Source organism: Suillus bovinus, assembly GCF_016758785.1.
Source record: "Suillus bovinus strain UH-Sbo-P2 chromosome Unknown EDB93scaffold_91, whole genome shotgun sequence".
Classification (NCBI taxonomy): Eukaryota; Fungi; Basidiomycota; class Agaricomycetes; order Boletales; family Suillaceae; genus Suillus; species Suillus bovinus.
The window spans coordinates 116902-137907 of NW_024542147.1; the positions used below are offsets into that span (position 1 = coordinate 116902).

General features: G+C 47.4%; 9 protein-coding genes across 9 annotated transcripts; 5 read left to right on the forward strand and 4 right to left on the reverse strand.

Moving 5' to 3' along the window:
• The first annotated feature begins 159 nt into the window (after positions 1-159).
• EDB93DRAFT_1177473 (actin-related protein 2/3 complex subunit 5) lies at positions 160-1190 on the forward strand. Its single transcript, XM_041450559.1, has 4 exons — positions 160-335; positions 386-458; positions 514-696; positions 748-1190. The coding sequence occupies exons 1-4, from the start codon at positions 190-192 to the stop codon at positions 808-810; spliced, it is 465 nt and encodes a 154-aa protein (XP_041302618.1). The 5' UTR covers positions 160-189; the 3' UTR covers positions 811-1190.
• On the forward strand, positions 1015-3201 carry EDB93DRAFT_930699 (CHAT domain-containing protein). Its single transcript, XM_041457987.1, has 2 exons — positions 1015-3100; positions 3163-3201. Exon 1 carries the CDS (start codon positions 1473-1475, stop codon positions 3090-3092), a length of 1620 nt encoding a protein of 539 aa, XP_041302619.1. The 5' UTR covers positions 1015-1472; the 3' UTR covers positions 3093-3100; positions 3163-3201.
• A 4621-nt stretch (positions 3202-7822) lies between these two features.
• EDB93DRAFT_1094117 (t-SNARE) lies at positions 7823-9263 on the reverse strand (the record flags this gene model as incomplete). Its single annotated transcript, XM_041446573.1, has 7 exons — positions 7823-8033; positions 8087-8307; positions 8367-8476; positions 8546-8729; positions 8799-8902; positions 8967-9019; positions 9070-9263. The coding sequence occupies 7 exons, from the start codon at positions 9261-9263 to the stop codon at positions 7823-7825; spliced, it is 1077 nt and encodes a 358-aa protein (XP_041302620.1).
• A 107-nt stretch (positions 9264-9370) lies between these two features.
• EDB93DRAFT_1177537 (uncharacterized protein) lies at positions 9371-10432 on the forward strand. Its single transcript, XM_041450560.1, has 6 exons — positions 9371-9635; positions 9686-9745; positions 9807-9831; positions 9886-9897; positions 9950-10042; positions 10094-10432. Exons 2-6 carry the CDS (start codon positions 9729-9731, stop codon positions 10193-10195), a joined length of 249 nt encoding a protein of 82 aa, XP_041302621.1. The 5' UTR covers positions 9371-9635; positions 9686-9728; the 3' UTR covers positions 10196-10432.
• EDB93DRAFT_1233598 (iron hydrogenase) lies at positions 10422-12497 on the reverse strand (the record flags this gene model as incomplete). Its single annotated transcript, XM_041451313.1, has 5 exons — positions 12377-12497; positions 12217-12321; positions 12027-12163; positions 11486-11968; positions 10422-11430 (listed from the first exon to the last, which is right to left on the reverse strand). Exons 1-5 carry the CDS (start codon positions 12395-12397, stop codon positions 10422-10424), a joined length of 1755 nt encoding a protein of 584 aa, XP_041302622.1. The 5' UTR covers positions 12398-12497.
• Positions 12498-13296: 799 nt separating this feature from the next.
• Positions 13297-13702, forward strand: EDB93DRAFT_1060117 (uncharacterized protein; the record flags this gene model as incomplete). The annotated part of the gene is made up of 3 exons (XM_041444811.1): positions 13297-13384; positions 13452-13542; positions 13594-13702. Coding segments are annotated over 3 exons (288 nt in total), but the record flags the coding sequence as incomplete, so codon positions are not given.
• Positions 13703-14389: 687 nt separating this feature from the next.
• EDB93DRAFT_931267 (polysaccharide lyase family 14 protein) lies at positions 14390-16045 on the reverse strand. Its single transcript, XM_041457988.1, has 6 exons — positions 15287-16045; positions 15126-15237; positions 14997-15068; positions 14863-14946; positions 14791-14804; positions 14390-14736 (listed from the first exon to the last, which is right to left on the reverse strand). The coding sequence occupies exons 1-6, from the start codon at positions 15855-15857 to the stop codon at positions 14543-14545; spliced, it is 1047 nt and encodes a 348-aa protein (XP_041302624.1). The 5' UTR covers positions 15858-16045; the 3' UTR covers positions 14390-14542.
• Positions 16046-16110: 65 nt separating this feature from the next.
• EDB93DRAFT_1177551 (transmembrane amino acid transporter protein-domain-containing protein) lies at positions 16111-17222 on the forward strand. The gene is made up of 7 exons (XM_041450561.1): positions 16111-16268; positions 16320-16501; positions 16555-16563; positions 16613-16822; positions 16874-16900; positions 16953-17146; positions 17200-17222. The coding sequence occupies exons 2-6, from the start codon at positions 16477-16479 to the stop codon at positions 17039-17041; spliced, it is 360 nt and encodes a 119-aa protein (XP_041302625.1). The 5' UTR covers positions 16111-16268; positions 16320-16476; the 3' UTR covers positions 17042-17146; positions 17200-17222.
• Positions 17223-17440: 218 nt separating this feature from the next.
• Positions 17441-18284, reverse strand: EDB93DRAFT_1255385 (uncharacterized protein; the record flags this gene model as incomplete). The annotated part of the gene is made up of 4 exons (XM_041453772.1): positions 17441-17494; positions 17544-17653; positions 17708-17902; positions 17954-18284. 4 exons carry the CDS (start codon positions 18282-18284, stop codon positions 17441-17443), a joined length of 690 nt encoding a protein of 229 aa, XP_041302626.1.
• Between the last annotated feature and the right edge of the window lie 2722 nt (positions 18285-21006).

Below are 21006 nucleotides of genomic sequence, written 5' to 3' on the forward strand. Positions count from 1 at the left end.
GAATATGATAGCAACTATCATTTGATGTACATACCAGTACATGAGCAACGATGAATGATGCCCTGTGACATGAAATCCCTGATATTGACTAGCCGCATGTTCAGTTGACGTTGATCATCACGGGTGCTATTAGTAATGAGACATGTGACTTGCCACAATCGCAGCACGAGCCATTCCACTCCGACAACCATGTCTTTTAGAAAGATCGACATCGACGCATATGACGAGGATGTCCTACTGGAGAGTGAACTTTGTGAACCAGATTCACGCGATCCCGCTCAGGTCTTGAGCGATGCGAAACAGAAGCAGGCAGCAGTCCGGAGCACATTAGCCAAGTACAGTCCATCTCGCTACCTTTCAACATGATCTAACATCATTCGTGCAGGGGGGACATACCAGGAGCTCTGGCAATTGCGCTGGACAGTATACCATATGGGCCAAATGTCGAGGAAGCAAAGGTGATTCTCTTATTGACGACAACGCGTCAATAAAGTACGCTGACATTTGCGCAAGAACCTGACATTGCAGACCGTTGTTTCGATCCTGAATAGCACGAAATCGTCAGAGATACACAACGTCGTGAAAGCGCTTACCCAGGATTCTCAGGACACTTTGATGAAGTACCTTTACAAGGGTATGGGGATGCCGGGGTGGGGTGATGTGAGCGGCAGTGTGCTCTTGGGGTGGCATGAGAAGGTGCGTCTAAAGCTCGCCTCTTATATAAACTTCCTGACCACAAATTTGCAGCTGACAGAAGTTGCCGGCACCGGCTGTATCGTACGAGTAATGACCGATCGAAGAATTGTATGAATGAGCATACCGCTGCTGCTAATCATGCATCAGGCATACATATACATTTACGAAGAATTTCACAAGATTAGATCATGACGAATGGCTAGTTGTTTATAGCCTGAAATGCACTTCAAGTACGTTCTATGACACTTCGTTAGAACAATAAGTGAATTGTAGTTAGAACTAGTACTAATAGTGGCTCGTTCAGGTTCTTGAATTCGGACATCTTTTTCTTTCAGTGTAGCGGTTCAGGCTGTCGCGCTTCAGAGGAAAGCGCTGGCTTTGTGCCCGGTCGGTCACACACATCGGTCTGGGTCATTAAACAACCTCGCGAAGTCGACTCTCCTCCCGCTTTGACCACCGAGGCAACGACGAAGACTTGGATGAGGCTATCGCACTTCACAGGGAAGCGCTAGCTTTGCGCCCGGTCGGTCACACATCGATCTTGGTCATTAAACAACCTCGCGAATGGACTATCCACCCGCTTTAAACATCAACACAATAGAGAAGACCTCGACGAATCACGAGAAAACCTACGCTGTGCATTGACTCTGTTGACGCAATATGATCCTCGTCAACTGGTGTTCCATAAGTCGCTAGCTAAGGTCTATCTATCATTTCATCTATCAGGACTTATCTGCACGTGCGCGGGCGAAAATACAGACAGTTTGGATGCTGCCATGCATCATCTCAAGACAGCGGCAAATGTTGTCTCTGCAGGCTTGCGATCTCGCCTGCGGGCAAGCCTACGTTGGGTGCACCATGCTAGTGAACATTTACATGGTACTCAACTCGAGGCTTATGCGACTTCTATGCAACTCTTGCACGCCTACATGTCTGTGACGGCCTCCGTATCGTCTCGTCATAATACCATGAAGGAATTCCGAAGTACAAGTACACTTGCTGTGGATGCTGTATCATGTGCCCTTCGCAGTGGCGATGTGCATCTTGCTGTTGAGTTGTTGGAGCAAGGCAGGACTATCATCTGGACTCAGACGACACGACTCCGCACACCTCTTGACACCCTACAGACTCGCGGGGATCGCGCGATGACTCTGATGAAGAGATTCAGAGATCTCAGCTCCCTTTTTGATATTGCGAACTATCTAGATGACATCTCAAAAGTCGATGTGGAAGCCGAAGCGACCCGGTACAGACGTCTAGTAGGGGACTGGGACGAAACTGTAGAAGAGATCCGGAAGATCGAGGGCTTCTCTCGCTTTCTACTTCCCCCTTTGTTTTCCGATCTTCAAGACGCAGCTCGTGATGGGCCCATCATCGTGCTCATCGCAAGCAGATCCTCTTGCGATGCCATTATTATCCCACACCAGCAACCTCCCACTAGCATTCAACTCCCTACCGATTTCTGGAAACTCGCCAATTTGGTAGTCGCACTCCAAAAGGCAGTTAACAAAGAGGCCGGTCCTAAAGGGAACCAAAGAGCGCTGATAAAAGTTTTGAGAGAGTTGTGGTACGACGTGGTCGGCCCGGTGGTCGAAAGTCTGGGCGGAATTGCACGACAAGGTTCCCGAATATGGTGGTGCCCGACGTCTCTCTTCAATTTCCTGCCATCGCATGCTGCTGGCGAATACAAGGAAAAGGGACATTCCCTTTCGCAGCAGTACACCTCTTCGTATACACCATCACTCACCGCGCTGATCGAGGCTCGCAGAAGTCACGAAAGGTCCCCGTCGGTGCTTTTCGTTGCCATTGGTCAGAGTTGCCCAGCCGGTGCCTCCTTCACTTTGGATGCTGTGGAGCCTGAACTGGAATTAGTGCGGAGCCTTTTGCCACCTCCCCCAACCGTTTCGTTCTCCAAGATAACCAGTGTTGATGCCACGAAATCGAGAGCGTTGTGCGCATTGCGAGACAATACTTGGCTCCATCTCGCATGTCACGGGACACAAAAACTTGACAAACCCTTTGAATCGGCCTTTCTTATGCGCGACCAGCCGCTTTCGCTCCTTGATATCACACAAACGGATCTATCTCGGCATCAATTTGCATTTCTTTCTGCCTGTGAAACTGCAGTCGGTGACTTTAGTACGCCCGACGAAGTGATACACCTAGCGGCTGGCCTACAGTTCGCCGGGGTTAAGAGCGTCGTTGGCACATTATGGAAGGTCAACGATAGTACTGTGGAACGCTTAGTCAAGGCATTCTACGAAAACTTGTGCGGGGATGGCAAAATGAATTGCAAACGAGCTGCCCGGGCGCTGCACCGCGCGGTCCAGTCGTTGGCCTGTGACACGGACATGCCCTTGGACCAGCGCATAGTGTTCGTGCATATTGGCATATGATGAATTCCGTGCGTCCTCCCACCTTGTTGATTAAAGCATTCTTGAGACAATCTGACGACTTTGTATCTAGTCATGACTACGTGCAAGCTGTTCCCAAGGACTTCGATATTCCAGACTTTGAGACTGTATACGTACACAATATGTTCACCGGATTCCTACTTAATTTTTATTTTCCAGTTTGTTGCATCGGTGTCAGATATGATCGCTCCCAAGGTGCACCAATGATTAGCGAAGTTGCACAACGTCAATCTGGCATAACACCTCATGTGGCAAGACACAATTTGCGATGAACATGATCGTCGAGTGTCCGAATTGCGCGAGGGCATTGAATGCATTCCCACTCATCAGGCAGCACCGAAATTCAATGCTTATAAAGAGTTTGACCCTGACAGACCATGGACGAATGAGAATAAATAGTAGTTGGATCGAGATCGAAACTTACCTTTCGACGACATTGTAATACGGTCTTGCACGGTGAGGGCTTCTCTGCTTGACAATGAAAGGCCACCTACAGTTGGTAGTAGTAGTGTATTATAGTACTACCACCACCATGTGCAGCTGGTCGTAATGATCAATGCGATTCTAGCAGATCTGGACCTGGGCATTCCAGACCTAGCCTAGAGTGTTCCAGTGCACTCTAGAATACCTTTCGATGGTAAGTGTAGTAGTTCAACGACACCACAAATGCAAAACGTTTACGGGCCCAGAACGCCAGCTGGCATCAGCTTATTGCAGAAATTATTGGACGTGATTATTTATTAATTTGGAAGAACTGCGACTGCATCCTCTGAGCCTGAGAGGTAGGTCCGCTTGCAACAAGGAACTTTACTTTTCTCATTTGATTATTCTTCACATTCAGAGGCCAGGACCAGCCTTGAGATTATCCATCCAATGATGATTGACGCAACGCTCACCCATTTCCGTAACAGCCAAAGATGAACTCTTCGATGCACAGATCATGTCATTCGTAGGTATGTTTGCTGATTGTCTAGTTACAAGGACTCGCCTTCGGTCGGCTGGAGGCCCTCGTCCTGTATTCATGGAGTTGCAAAGGTGTAGATGCCATTTTAATGTATTTACAGTAGCAGGTACAATATGTGCACAGTTTTGATCTTCGTTCGCCTCTGAAAATAAGCACAATGTGTCTCTTCGCGTCCTTACTTTCGATAACGCTGTATACAGTTGACTGTGAGCAAAAGGATCTGTTCGCAAATCGAGCACGGTTCGTGCTAGCGTCAGTCCTTGACAATCATTAACGTGGTTGCATATGCGAGTCACAGATGGAACTGTCTTCGATTTACTGTCCACCGTGCGATGAATAACTCAGATGGAAAGCAAAGTTGACGCAGGGAATGCATTGGATCTCGAATGTATTGAATAGTTGGATTTCGACGAATCTGCGATGCAGTGCAATCACGCGTTTCGTACTAATCCCTTCTCTACCGAGAGGTTTCGTTGAATGGCGCAAATGCACGAACCGAATGCGCTGAAAAGGAGACACGCACAACACATCATGACGCAGAAAACGGATAGAGCCGCGAAAAAGAGAGTGAATTCAACGACACAGCATGACGTGGTGGACAACATGCCGGCGGTTATGCGTGCTTAGATATTGCACGCGACAAGTATACGCAGTCACGCTCGTAAGGCCGACCAGTCTGACAGAGCGCTTGTAATTTCATGCTGGTATTCAGTTCGCGTCTCTGGGACTTCTCTTAGTGCATATGGTATCCTGCGGCTAGATTAACGCATCATCAACCAATACTGTCAACGCTGGTGTCACACAAATGGTCGATACGGCCATGTCAATAGCCACTAAAATGATCCATAGGATGTGCGGTTGCTGTCAAGCAGCGATACTCTTGGGTCTAGGCTCGAACTGATGGCCAGTTTAGTATCACACGATGTCGTGCTGTAGGCAAGATTGAATCCTACATGTTATTCTCACATGTGGGGGACATCAGCGGGAAGGTTTCGATGTGCACCAATATCCGATAACCAATGAAAATTACTAGCAGAGCATGATGAATGTTGCCAGGGCAAAAAGGCACGAAAGGCGATGGACGTACCATTGAGGAGACCCATCTGCTGCTTCATGAAGCGCAGAAGGTGGGACTCGGAACGTGTTTTTTTGGTGTGCGACTTGCTTCCAGAGGGGGGAAGGATTGCTTCCAAAGAGGGACAGCCCCATCCTAAAGTATCAAAGAGATTTTTTTTGTCAGTTGTCATACGATTTTCGTTGGTATATCGTGAGCTGAAGACAATATTGATATTAGTATTATATCTGTGCCTGCAGACCTCTCCTAGTCCAGGAAATTAAAACGAACGGCCCATTATTTTTGCGAATTCCCAACTTACAGCAGTAACGATATACAAAACGTAAAATTGATGACTCCATGTAGAAAACGTGTTTCTACACATAATATTGACGCGGCTTGTTCAAGTTGATAGCGCAATCCTGCCCATCGCGTCTTCTTCGCCAGCCACGTGGCGTGAGACGCGAGGGAAACTTTGTTCTGTAATAACCTAGGGGACATATGGGTATGTCGGACCGTTAGAACTGTGGAGTTCGGGTAAGGGCACGTCGTCATGCGCTGATATAGAAGAATGACACTGCCTGCACCAATTCATAGCGTCTCTGATAATCATATGGGCATATGCCCGTCAAGAAAGAAGTTTGGTTTGTTGTCAAGCATCGTCCATATCACTTACATACTTTGATTGTCCAGCAGTAACCGAAATGATTGTACGCAAGCCCGAGTGTTTTGGGGTTATGAAGCAGAGCTTCTATCCTGGCCCGAGAAGAAGTTATGGATCATTTTTCTCGAAGCTTGCAAGGGCTGGATCAGGTATCGTCGACCGGTGAGAAGCTGTACCCCTTGCTAACACAGTTGCATGTGTGTGTCCAATATTCAACTAGAAAGTACTCAGTATGCCGTATATTATGACAATACAAAATACGTGAATTATACATTACGAGATGACCAGACTCGGACTTTCAAAATACGGAGCAGCGATACATGTCGTCACCATATGTAAGCCTTGATTTGAAACAGTTTAAAAATTTGAAAGTAAATTGGGACCGGGGTGAGGGGAATATTTGATGATGCTGACTTGAAAATGTCCTCGAGGTCATTTTAGCCAGACTTGTCTCAACCAGCGGATTGTCAGATACTGTTAGATCTGGTCTATCTTGATCGCTGCTGATAGACCAACCACATCCTCTTCAATTAGTCGTTTATCGATATCTCCTCTGGGTTGAGGGTAGACCCACATGATCATGACGCACTTGCCGCGGATCTAATATCCGGTTTGTAGAACCCATGTCGCTCTCTGTCGCTTTGTATTTGTATTGCTAGACAAACACGAGAATGTTCGTTGTCATGTGAGTATAGACTCCAAAGCGATGCGCTATGAACGGATCTTGGTGAAAAAAGGTTCTGCGCCCAGCGAGTGTTGGGGATAGACCATAGTGATGCATGGACGGATCTTTGTGAAACCAGTGAGACGTCATCGTAATAGATTTGAGTAACCCGCACCTTGTGGAAGCGATTCTCAGCTTCCGAGAACAAATGGTAGAGAGGGGGTTTACCCATTTCTCTCCTGATACAATTTGATCTCATCTCCATGCGTGCATTCAATCCCGAGGAATAGTGTCAGTCCCGGAACTTGAGAATTCAGCTCCGGACCGCCGGGTGCAGGCGGATATCTTCCAATCGCTGCTACGGACGTGGAGAATATAGAATTGCGACATTGGTAAAGGCCAAGCAAGTACGATATCCTGTTCAGAGGGCGAAAGGTGAGGGAGTACGCGATCGAAAGCCTTCTCCAAGCTATACCATCTTGTTGCAACGACACCTCTTGCGGCCCTCTTATTGACACCTTGACCGCTTTTGGGTGAATGGAGAGTACGCCATGTCGGACATTCAAAGTATCAGATGTCAAAACCATCAGCGGGACATTTCCTGCCTATTCGGTGTAGATCAGGAGCATGAGGGGCAACGACATAGATCAGAAACCAGTCGCATGGTACTCACGGTGCAGAGGGGAATAAAGAACCTTTCTGTGTCGAATCGGAGCACAAAAAGTCTTACACGGGTGTTAGGCACTCGAGGTAAGGAAGACCTGCTCTACTTTTGTCAAAGATGATCTAGCTGATTGATTTGCGCAGTGACAGAGTTCAGGTTTTTCCGCCGAGTTCGAAGGCTGGGAGATAGGTTGGATCTGTCATCGGATATACGTGATGGTCGGAAGAGAAGAGCAGGACCTGCGACCCAATGTAATGAAACATCGCTGTCGACGCCTGTGGGCAACGCAGTTTACACGTACCATCCTGCATAGAGTAAAAAAGGTCAGGGCCACATCTTCGATTTAGCAGCAATAGGTGGTTAGTTTGAACATGAATGACTGTACCTTCCCAAATACTTGGTACAGCATTATCTATTAAGAATACGAGTACGTTAGAGAGTAATAGCGTCAACGAGTTCCCCAGACAAGGCACGCAGCCTCACCAAGACCGCTACTGATCTCATATCGATGAGGGCCAAGTGCTCAAAATGGCGAGATCTCGTGATAACCAAATGAAACGTCAGGGGTAGCGGATGACACGAAAGGGGCAAGTTTCAATATACTGACCTTTGACGCCCAGTAGTACGCATCCGTCTTCGTGGCTGATTGGCAGATTGTCCACACAAATAGATTCATGCCGTTCAGGGTAACCAGACCCTCAATCAAGTATTATTGGGTACGTAAAGGCTGGGGGATGTCCGTGCATGAAAGTAACGTGGAACAAAAGTATCCGTGGAGGTCATTGAATCTCGAGTAGGCGAAGAACCTAAAGTGGATGACCGACGAGGTTTGAAGATCAGGACGATGATCAAACCAAAAATGATCAATAGGAGAAGGAAAATAAGCTTCCGACGGCCCGTATTCTTCTGGTATCTGTAAAAGAGCGTGTCAGTGCGCTACGATGACTACTAGTACATATGGCTCACCGCGTTGCATGGTTCAACTCTTTCACAGCTTCGGTCATTTCTACCGAAGTCTGTTCAATGTTATACTCAACACTGTCAAGAAGGGTCCCTTGATCTATCACAAGGACGGATAAATCCTTGAATAATTCTGCTAGAGAGGCTATCGAGTTTGCAATTTCTGTCAACTCCCTGTCGCGGGCACGGAGATGGTGATCATGTGTGTTATCTAGAATCTGAGCTTGCTACACGGGGGAATAACAATTTAGCTATACAAGAGACATGCTCATTGATCGTTGCTCACCGCAGCTTCTACATCTTCATCAACAGCAGTCAAGCCCTCGGATCCTCTTGAGGAAATAGTCCCAGACGCAATCAGGAGATCTTGATTCTTAATCGCGTGTCCTTGTAGACCTGACGAAGGCGAAAATGCGGTCGTAGAAATGATCGGCTCCCGTCAACATGATGTGCAAGAAGACTTACGTTCCATATAGACACGCTGTTTCTTGCGGAAGGTTGAGCTGAGTTCTTGAACCCTCACGGCTAGGCCTCGTTGCACATTTTTGGCCGCGAGGACTTGAAACTGAGTTTTCTGAGTTGAAGGGGGAAATGAGTGATCCTGTTCAGTACCGATACGCTGAATCAAAGTATGACATCTTCGAAAATCCTATCCACGAGAGGGAAAAAAGGAGCGAGTGTAAGCACGATATGGACACGAGGAAGTCCATGGATGTACTTTGGTTATTTCGGTGGTCGCCGCTTCGATTCCTTTCTCCTCTGCCGTCCGGTCCGCAAAGCCGGGGAGAACATGCTTTGCATGGAGCTTCTCTAAAGCGACAACTAAGGCAAAAAAGCACGGAGATGATGTCATTGAAGCCGCAAAGAGACTACATCGGGAACACACTTTTAGCTTGTGTACCGCTCAAGATCTCTTCCACTTGTTCGGAAATATCAACCCTTTGATCAAAATGAGTAAAAGGTTGCGTGAGGTAGAGGATGAAACGTACCATTTGGGAGGCAACTCAGGTAGATGTGCGGAGCTTGGATGTATGAGTGTTTCATTTTCATCATAGGGTTCATCTGAATAGGATGAGTGTAAACGAGAGAAACGTGTAGATGGTGCTCTTGAATCGCGGAAAGAGATGAAGAGCAAGGTCCTTGAGCGCGTCGTTGGCGATGACGACGAGGCTGCGGTGGACATCCCAGAGTGAGTTGTGTATGTGGTTGTTTGTACTATTATTTCTTGTACAAATATACAATAATAAACTACGGCATTAAGGCGCTTATTAATTTCAAGTCTACTCATCGGCTAAGAGAAATTCCATGTTGGTGTCGGAACCCGGAGTAATGATTCCGTGGAGTACCATCAATCACGCCTCCGCTTGCCTTCCCATGTATTAACTCGTTACTACATCGTGCCCGATCACTCCTTAAAGTTAATGGTCTTGTGATTTATCCTCCCTGTCACATCGGTAATCCCTTCCAGCTATTCAAACTCGTATAAAGTTCCCCATTCATATCCTTTGATCCCCCATTCTTCTGCTCCACTGGTCTCCCCAAGCACCCCACTTCGGTATGATCTTCCCTCCTCCATTTCAACTCCCCAAAATAATTTCTTTCTAGTAACGCATTTCGCCGGTGTCCCTTCACTATCTCGTCATTCAAAATGTGCAATCTGGAAACGTGCGTGACCATTACACTGGTCTAGGCCCAAGAACCATGCTGATTCAGACCCTTTTTTTAGCGAAGGAACAAAATTTGGATGCGGGGTAAGTGTCTCACGCCATACACACCCATTCTCACTCATGCTTCCTTTGTTTTAGCATTACAAGGTGGTGCGTGATTGATGTCTCCATACTACCAGGACTATTTCTGACCTTCTTTCAGACGCGCAAACTGAGGAAGATCGATTGCTTCAACCAGTATTGCATCCACTCCGCATGTCATCCAAGGAATTGTCCTGATTGCCATTGCGAACGTGTGAGTCGTATTACACACTCTGTCTGTCCCAGCGCTCAATCGTACACTAAGTATTTCGGCCCCGATGCAAGAGAAACAATCACCCACCGCACAGCCGATTACTGTGTTTCATGTCAGTACTGGTTCAAGGACGGAGCCTCCCAGCGTCGTTAACCTTGATGGTTTCCACGGCCCCGGCAGCTTCTTTGCTAATTCTATCGAGAAAGCATATATAATGCCGTTTTATTCTAATAATTATCACTCTAGTCACACCTTGCTTTGTACACCACTTTGTCGTGTCATTTTGTAGTTCTAGGTTTTGTCGCATATTTTACTTACGCATTATTTATCTAGCCACTGTCTTGTAACACCATTCAGAGTGAAACGACATACAACTTTATTACCATTTCACAGCAAGTCCAACTACCTCGCTTTCAACAGCTCGATACTGAGTCCGAAAGAGTTCACGCCGTCGTGTCTCCGCTCCTTCGTCCATAATGGAAGCCCAACTTTCATGCAGGCTTCCGTCCGTGGGGTAACAAAGATCGATCTTGACCTGAACAGCAAGATGGTCTACGCAAACGGATGAGGATTCAGGACCCTGATCATGGGGTCTCGGTGATGGAGGCGGTGTAGGCAAGTCATGCCAATACACCCTCTCAACCTCCTTGGTCCATTCCTTGTTTCCCCATTTGGCACCTTGCATCGCACTATCTTCCACTGGTGGCTCTGACACTGGCATCTGGACACCGCTTTCCTGCCAGGTCCTCGTAAACCCTTCCTCATCCTCTTTCTGCCCTGCCGCCTGTGCAATAGGTTTCAGCTGCCCACCACCATTGACGCATCCCCCTGGACACGCCATGACTTCGACATAGTCATACCCCTTCTCGTCTTCCACACCACGCTTCTTGGCACGTATTCCAACCAACCTTCCAGCGGCACCCCTCCCAACTTGCACCCCAGCCTCACGACCTACCTTACGTACGACGTTCTGGAGATTGCGGAAACCATAACATTTTGCGCCTTTAAAAAGCACCTCGCCGGTCTCCCGAGCGCGAAGAGTGAATTCTTCGTAGTCAGATGTACGGACGGATTTTATGGCAAGGTCCACAGGAGACGTGTGGCTTGTGGTGATAGAATTGATGAGAGTGTGCAAGTAGGATCCAGAGCTAGTCCCAGGGTGAGATAGGAGTTCTGGGATTTCAGCGTCAACATCAGGGACACTTTCGTTCTCTACTGGCTGTGAAAGATCCCAGCTTCTGTCGCGCATCATAAGCTCGAGCTCCCCAGTCGTGATCACGCAGTCCACATCCCGAGTCGAATATAAGTCATTGTAGAAGTCCTGCCGAGAAGCCTCTAACTTCTTGTCATAGCACGGCATGACTGACACATGGTAAATTTGATCCGGTCTATCACGTCAAATAAATCAACAACCATAAAATAGAAGCGATCAACGTGACTTACTGCATTCCCCAGCGATTTCCAAACCACGACTTGACCAGAGTTCCCATTACCTGCTGTGGACTCTTCGTCCTAGCGATAAAAGGTAACATTTCGGAGTGTGCTTTCTCAGCATAGCATATCCATCCCGGACAAGCACTAGCTAGCATCGGAAGTTTCCCGTTTCCCTTCTTCCGCTCAAAAAATTCTTGTGTGTGCTCCAGCAGAGCAATATGCCGAGCAAAAGTAGTGTCATAAACATGCTCGAACCCAAGTATTCGTGTAGAGAACGCTCGCACTCTTCTTAGTATTTGACGGAGGCTCACAGGGGAACCGGATGATGACGAAAGTGACGCTGCAAGTGACGCGAGGCTCTGTGGTGCAATGGAGAGCACAGGAATCTTGTGACCTAGCGTGGAAACCGGAGGATTGGAGTCCAAGAAGTTAAGGACCTCCGTGTGGGATTGTAACGTGATCAATACAGATTCGGCCGATGTTATACAACCGCTGAATATCGGGAATATGGTCAGCAGTCATGGCTGGAAGGAACTACATAGAGACAGACCTGCAAGCAAGGCAATCATTCAAGCTGATCTGGGCTTGCTGGAGCTTTCGCTCTGTCCCCCTGGAAGATGCATTAGTGGATGCACCGTTTGCGGAGACTTCGTAGTATGATCCACTGGAGTCAATTACAATCCCTGTCTGAAATAGATAATTAATAGTATCCTTGACATGCAACTCGCTGCATAACGTACTGTAGCAGCAGCAGGCTCAATGATCTCCTGCGGCTCCTTCACCTGCTCAACGGGTTTGATACATGCTTGAGATGGGGTTAGAAAGTCATTAAGATCAGTCAAGGTCTGCTCTGCGTAAATAAGACGGATTGTATAGTTTCAAACACTGGTGAACACGCACAAGAGCTCCAGAGAATGCCATTCAAGATAAGTGGAGGGAGTAGTAGACAAGGATTATATCATCACAAAAATTGCGCAACTGAGAGATTACCGGACGCCGGTAGTGTGGCTGAACATATGACCAAACAAGTCCGTGTGATATCATCAACACCCCGACACGACCATTTGATTGAAGCAAGTCTAAGGAACTCAGCCATGTTGCACAAAAGGTGAGTATATGCGTATATAATGTGTACTGATATACTATTTAGATGAATGCTATCATTAGTGGGACACGTTCGGATGATGCAGTATTGGTTTCATATCTACTACCACCAGTCGTTCGATCTCCAAGGCTCTTGCAGACGGCCCCCATCCCACCAAAGTCACCTGCACCCAGCGAACTGACACCAGACAACGCAGAATATACACTGCGGAGGAGACTGTGGCTTCAATCAAAGCTTCTGAGTGTTGGCAAACAAATGGGCCAGAGACAAAGAAAAGACGCAATGTAGGCGACACTCCCATGTCTTCATCTTTATCTTCTCAGCGCGCCCACATAGAGTCAATTGATGTCGACATGCAGGACGCCGACATGTGAATGGTGTCACCAACAGCGATCGCACACCAGCCAATAAAGTACACCCCGCTCGTGCAGGTTCAATGTCCTTATCACTCGACGGACTTCCAAGTCATATTGATGCCGCAACATTCCTTCGGTCATTTGCAAACGGAAGCTTGAACTCGGCTCCCCCAACATCGCACATCGAACACATGGATTGCCCAATGTCCGGGAAGGCTAGCACTGACACTTTAATGATGAGCCAGATTAATAGTAGCTTTGATGGCTCGCCTAACTGATCTCCTCTCGTCGTCCCTCCTGGTCCTCTTGCTGCTGCGGCATTCGAAAGCGGCATGAGCGCCGTCGAAGAACTAAGGTTGCTCAAGGCTCAGGTCCAAGATGTCGCTCGTGTGTGCAATGCTATGGCCAGAGGTGACTTATCCCAGAAAATTACGGTTCCTGTGCAGGGTGTGGTCATGATTCAATTGAAGGACGTCATCAATACTATGGTATTTGTCCACAATCTTATCTCAAGATCTTGCTCATGCATATCATTACCATGTCGATAAATTGGGACCGTTTGCCAAAGAGGTCACTCGTGTCAGTCAAGAAGTCAGTACAGAAGGGTAAAGTGACTACTAACCCGGATCTTATACGATTTGCTCAGTCTTCCGTAGTAAACTCGGTGGACAGGCTCTCGTGTTGGATGTCAAAGGTACTTGGCGGGAATTGACTGGTGTCGTCAATAAATTAGCTGCCAATTTGACCAGTCAAGTCCGAAGTATCACAGGAAATAGATGGTATCGGTATGTCCATTTTGCCTTACACTTATGTCGTCACTCGGTTTTCCTTGGTCGGTTTTCAAATTTTCACTTCATCGCTCGTTCGGACTCGGCAGCCCCTTCTCGAATCACCGCATTTTCACACTGGACTTTGCCTCGTTGCACTCATTCTCACACTGGGACTTTCGGCGTTGTGCTCTCATTACCTCTGACATTGCTTTCCATCATGATGTTATCTCTGGATTCTCTGGTGTCCGAGAGACCAAATCTGTAGCGTCACTGCTCGGCCCATGAATATCGCTTATCGGTTATTGAACTATCTTAGTTGTGGAGGATGTATGGATGAGCCGGCAATGCATCAGACCTCTGGCTCCCGACGGCAATCCTCGTTCTTGCCTATATCAGAACCGCGCGGCGATTTCAATCGGGAACACGCCTCACTGGCGACACGGCCGATATCACGTGCATACCACCTACACCATGCAGTCCGAGGCATGATTGGGCCAAGCCTACTCGCCAACAACCATGTGACTCGGTGATTTCTCTCTTTATCGAACTCAATCGCAACTGAATCCTGCAGTACTTCGCCGTCCACCCTGCATACTAACTACTACGCCGGTTCAGAAGCCGAAGCGCCACTCGATCGATTCCGACGCTAACCTCGTCGGCCACTACGGCTTCTTTGGCACCTCGGACCTTCAGTACTCTGGCGATAAAAGCACTTTCCGTGGGGTATAATATCACATAACCTACACGATACTTCAAGTGCACGTAACACATTTAATAATTCAGCTAAGCCTGAAGTGTGCAAATAACCGTGCAAGTGTCCACGTGCCATTCAAGCCTATGAATACACGAAAAGAACAAAAAGTACGGATGTAGACAACGTCCATCCCATGCTTCCAAACTTGCAACGTGAGGATAGTGCAGCATTGACCGTTTGTCCAGAAAGTAAAGATGGAGAGAAGCTGCCCCACATCTGTATATTGCGGTAATAAGTATGAACGGTCTGCGGTGTTGCCCAGCTGGGGTCGCTTCCTGTGAAAAGAGTTACCCTTCAATGCGAATCTGACAAGTATACTCAAAACTGACCTCCAAAGAACGTCCTACATATTTGTAAGGTCAGTAGCCGTACAGTGCAATTCATAAAAGAATCTGACTCACGAGAAGTACAGTCCCCCAATGGCGAAATCGTTGACTGACCTGAAGTATAAGTTTTGTTGTGATAACGCTTGAACGTCATTAAAGCTACGGCGATGAACTGTACATTAGGGCTATCTGAATAATATAACACTTACTATAAAACAATGTTGCCATTCGCAACGAGAGACTCGTTGTTTAGTTGCACAAGAATTGTGATACGGCTCCAGCTGCCACCCAGTCGTTAGCGAGCATGTTAGGATTTGAAATGGCCTTGAGATACACACTGTCCAGCCACGAAGTCAAATGATCCTCGGTCGATGCTTACTCCGTAGTCAGAGTTGCAAATCATGTTGCTATCCGAACAGATTTTGTTAGGAGTCAACATGTATGCATAAACTACATGCAAGAGTTTAGTACTGATAGGAAAGCATGACCACGTTTATACCTTCTCCTTGCGCATTTTTTCGCCACATGAGCCTGGTACTGAAACAATTTGTGCCATTCGGTTGCACTCCGCCAGAGCAATCGTTGACATCAGGACCGCCTCTAAGCCCAGGAAGTTTTCCCCCTTGAACCCAGTTAAAATTGGAATCGAATGCAAGCTCGTAGGAGAGTAGCATGCTCTGAAATTGAGATCCATCTGTTGTATTCCAAAGCGAGTACCACTGAACACCAGAATCTGTACTTCCGTAGGTACCAGCAGCATATGTCACTTGCAAGACGGGCCCAGAAGTATTTGACACGGTCATGCCAGGAGCCGGTGAGTTTGGGAAGGGATCGTCCACGAAGGCAACATTGCTACCGCCGTTCTGAATGCGTCCTTTGTTCAACGACCACTGGGATGTAATGAAGGACGATGCATCGGATGCACTTTGAGTAGCGGAAGGAAACAGCATTACAGTACTTGTGGTCAATGAGAAAGACGCAACTACCGATGAGAGAGGAATTTGATCAGCCGCTGAGACACGAGTGTCTGATAACCAGTGAAGAAATGTAAGTAACACAATAGTGAGCATGGGGAGGATGACAGGTGAACCTGTTGATGTGTCTGGTGGCTCTGGGCAGGACGAAAAAGGGACGTTAGCAAGTTACTGGTCACCACCAGGACCAGGCCAAGGGTCACCGGTCACCGGTCACCGTGGAGGTCATACTTGCAAAAAAAAACTCGGAGGCCCCACGCATGTTGGCTGTCAGTCGCAAATTCCTAATTTGGGCTTCAGTGCCTTTCAATTACTCGGTTATCGGCGTTCCCTACATTACTCCTTTACCGTAATAGTAAGCTTTCCACTCCTGTGCTCGTACCATCACCATGATGCCCTCAATACCCTGGTCGGCAGTGCGGAGGACAGAACCAGGTGTCAGATTTCAGGAAGAAGTGTAGGTCATCGGTCCACCTTTACGGTCCATGATACAGAGGCGGGAGGCGGGTGCGTATCTTCCTGCTCATAATTCATCACACCTTATCAGTGCCTACACAGAATATGAATTGGACTCGGACGACATTGATGATGCTTCGCTAGCTGATATTTAGCGCGAACCAAGGCGCTCTCATGGGGCTACGGGACGAGAACGCACCTTGATGACCTCGCTGAAAAACAATGGTCAGGTGGAGGTCTACTGAACTCGGTTGCTAATATGGCAAATTCAATCCTCGGAGCTGGTAAACCATTAATTGCTCATATGCCCAAGGTGCGCACTGACCATTGATGACAGGAATTATTGGTTTGTCACGTTGCAATTTCAGCGATAGTTTTGGCTAATAATGTGGTAGGTTTGCCGTACGCAGTCAGTCAAGCAGGCTTCTTTCTTGGCATCGTCCTTCTGGTCGTTATTTGCGCCGCCACCGATTGGACTATCCGATTGGTTGTAATCAACGCCAAGCTCAGCGGCAGAACATCTTACATCGAAGTCATGAACAGTTGTTTCGGCCCCAGTGGCCGCGCAGCCGTTTCATTTTTCCAGTTCTCATTTGCTTTTGGTGGTGAGTAACTCGTATCTACGTCGCTGTTTTTACGATTGACCGTTCCTTCAGGGATGTGCGCATTTGGTATTATTATTGGCAAGTGCAGTGTTTCCTAGTGCATTATACTTCTGCCTTACATTTTTTCCAGGAGATACGATACCCCATGTCATTCGTTCAATATTCCCCACTTTGCACACGATACCTGTTCTCTCAATGCAGGTCCAGGACAAAATTTAACTCAACCGTTTCAGGTGATCGAACAGTACTTCTTCTCTCACGAAAGCTATAATGTTCAGCAACACGTATTCTTCACCTCCACCATTCTCTTCGCATCGATGCTTCGTAAGTCCTTATGCCAATCACCACAGTTAGAACTAACGCGGATCCTGAACCAGTCTCGTTGATCACCTGCGATCTGGGCGTCACGTTGGAGATCACCGGCGGTGTCTCAGCCACAGCGCTTGTGTACATATTTCCCGCTGCATGCTATCTAAAACTGACCGATCCACGTGTTCCGTGGTACTCCCGTGCGAAGCTTCCAGCTGCAGTCTGCTTTGCGCGCAAGTAACCTCACTAACTCACAGGCTCAGTGGGACACATGCCCGTCAATGACAAATCTAATATAGTAGAATACGATTAAACTTTATTATCTATATCTGACCTGTAGGGTGAAATATCAGTACCATACAGCTGAAAAATATAATTAGAATATAAATTTAAGCATAATGTGGACACTCACAGAATATTGTGGAGGTGGTGTCATAGCTGGGCCTGAAGCCAGGGCAGCGACATTGGACATGTGACTGCGGCCAAATAGCTGACTAATCCTCTGCGCGAATCCTCCAATCACTGATTCCAGATAATGTAAGCAAGGACTCGAGTTAGACAATGAATTATACATACTTTGAAAAAAGCCCTGGCCTACATAAAGCAGGGCCCCAATCAGCTTCTCAGCCCAACCTTGAACATGTGTGTACATGCCCAGCTCTTCATCACTGCACCTGTATGCTACAACTCCCCAAAAAACTGTAGCCCCTATCACCATCACCAAGACAAAGCCAATGACCACAACAGATATCGAAGTTGTGGGCCTTTGGACTGAGTCTGAATTAGCAAAGTTAGTCCAATGTAGGTTAATAGTGCACTTACCTAAATACACATCAATGTAGTAGTAATAGGTGATAATTGCATGCCAGTTGAAGGCTTGTAGAAGCACCCCAATGGGGTGCCTGAATCTTTTCGGCAGCCTGGTGAGGATCCATGCAAAGATTAAGGTTGTGATTATCGCCGCGATGATGATGATATGTGGCAAGAAGGTCCGAGAATGAGGTAAAGGTAGGTGTGTAGATATGATCGTGAGAAAAGCTGGAACGATGAACATCGTCACAGCCAGCAGCGTGGCATAATTGGACTCAGTGTTAGGATCATGTATTTGGGTAGTCTGTGTGCTAGAATCACTATGTAGTGGATTAGGTGTCATGGGTGTGTGTGGCAGAGGTAAAAGTTAAGGGGCTTGACTTGAGATCTCAGGTATTACCTAATGTATTTGATTTCTTAGTAGTTAGCCTGAATCAGCAGTGTAGTCGGCCAATTTAAAATCATTTGGACCTGTATGTTGCCCCACAATGTTAGTGAGTGTGATCATGGATGTGTTTGTGAGCCTCTGGAGTTCATATTTTTTCCCTTCATGGTCCATGGCACAAGGCCTGATTCAGATACAAAAGGATGCATTATCCAGTACTATGATAGATACAAAAATACACAGTAGATACATCAACAGCAAGAACGACATCAATATAGCGAGCATATTTGAAAGAGGTGACATGAGGAAGGCAACATTTAACAACCCAGATACATTGTGCTCCAGCAGAGCATCCCTGCATATCTGCAGACCCATTTTGTGCAATCCGACCACAGTGCGCTGATGAAAAGGACTTCAATCATCACCCATGCTGCATGCAACATGCAGGAGAATGTGAAAGAGGTGTGGGAGGGTGCTAAAGAGGTGCAAGAGGGTGTGGAAGGGTGTGGGTAGCTTAGCTCTATGACATTTGTCAATAGAAGGAAGAAATGAAAGAAATGAAAACTTACGAGCCAGGAAGAGAGTATGAGGTCTTGCAACAAACAAAATTAGCACAGACACAATTGGATGATAGCATCAACATGCTATGACTGTTACGACTGGGATAGTTCTGCTGTTGCCGGTCAAGATAGACCTGTCGGGCGAACAGTTCGTCGGCCTTCCTAATACAAGGAAGGTTTCTGGTGGTTCCTACTGCACGAGCCGCGGCTTCTATGCAGGATCAGCGGCGAGTGGTTTTAGCACTTCTGCCTAGGCGGTGAGTGGTTTTAGCACTTCTACCGCAATCAAGGGTTTCAGGCTAAGACAGTGAGTGACTGCCTTAGAATCAGAGTTCAGGCTACTAAGGGTGGAGACCTTAGTAGATCAGGTTTCAAGGGAAAAACCCAGTAGATTAAGTTAAGGAATACATCTATGGTACATGGGGTTTATATAGGTAAAAGGAAGCGGCGTAGCCGCGACAAGACAGGTAACAAAGATAGGAGAAGAGTACAACCTATCAAGATAGCAAAGATAGGTGAAACCGCCATGCGGCGCAAGATAGTATCTATGTTACAATCAAGATAGAAGAGAAGTGCGGACAGCCCGCTTGATAAGAGAATAGCCGGGTCTAGATGAGTCTAGAGTCGGCGGCATAGTTACAAGAAAAGAAAAAGAAATAGGAGTAAATGTTATTGTAACATTACCCCGGTGTAACCGTTGAAGTCTCCGACTTCAATCCATTCTAGCGTCGTCATAGTAGACGGGGTCTGCTTCGGCGTTGTTATAGTCATCAAGGTCCGTAGAGGAGCTTGGCTGGTTGCGATAGTTTTCATCGGCTTGTTCGCATTCTTGTTCATAGAATGCTGTCTGGTCTGCCTCCCAGTTGCGGAGGGCTTCATAGAATCCGTCATCTGTATAGACGATTGGAAGCGGGTAGGTTCCCCTAAGGTCTTTGCAGTAGACCGAGAGGTGTCCAGGGGCGATGGCGTGACACTACTACGCAAGAATACTGAGGGCAGTTTTTGTGTCGGTGTCCGACTTCTTTACATACTGCGGCATTTGACGTTGTCAAAGCCTGGTTTCTTGGTAAAGGTGCGAGGAGGTGGGGATGGAGACGTGAGGTCGATAACCTCTCTTTCTTTCTGCTTATCTGCTCTCATACAGCGCCTTCGAGCAATCTGGTATGCGGTAGGTTTCCTTCCTCTAGTGGCAACCTGCGGTTGCGGTGTTCTGATAGGGAGAGGGGTAGGAGACGGGTCACGATCTGGTGACTGATGACGGGAGAGAGGACGAGGAGGAGAAGGCGGACGAGCGACTTCAGTCGCGGTTCGGTTGGCAACGATGTGTATAACTGATAGCAAGTCAGGCTTAAGGCTATCAGGGAGAAGCTGAAGCGCAATCGATCTGATGCGCCTCTGGCACTGGATGACTTCATGGGCTTCTTGTGCAGAAGCAAGGGGGATTCGGTTTGCGGATAGTTCGATCAGGCGGGTAGTCCTGATGATGTTGATAACAGCAGCGATTATTGCTGCGCTCCTTGCTGGGCGCTCGGCGAGCTTTTTCTCCAGCTCGAGTGCGTGTTGCTCAGATAATAGCGTTGCTTCAAGGAGGGCGTCTCCCTCAATACGATCAATGACGGTGAAGTATAAAGAGGACGAAAGTGATACGTCGGTATCCTCTGACGATTGGGAGTCGGAGGTGGAGGATGCAAGGGAGGAATGTTCATCTAACACAAATCGTTCAGTCTGGGAGATAGGGACAAAGTGTTCTTGGAGTTCGGCAGAGTCGAGAGTAAGAGTGGATGGGGCAGCGGACATGTTTTTCTTTACTGAGGTTGCTTGGGTTTGCTGTCCTTCAAGCCAATTTCGTTCTCTTTTTATACGCTTTGAGAAGCGTCTGGGAATTTTCTAGGTCATCTTCTTTGACCCATTCGTTGCTGGCAGATGAGTATCCTTTCCAGGATACTAGATAGCGACGGCGTGCCGCTGTTCCTTTGTGTGCGAGGATCGCTTCTACTTCGTACTCCTCAACCCCATTGATAATGTCAGGTGAGGGTTCAATGAAATTCGGGCCGTGGACCTCTGTCTCCCGATAGGAAGATAGTTCAGATGCATGGAACGTGGGGTGGACTTTCCATTGT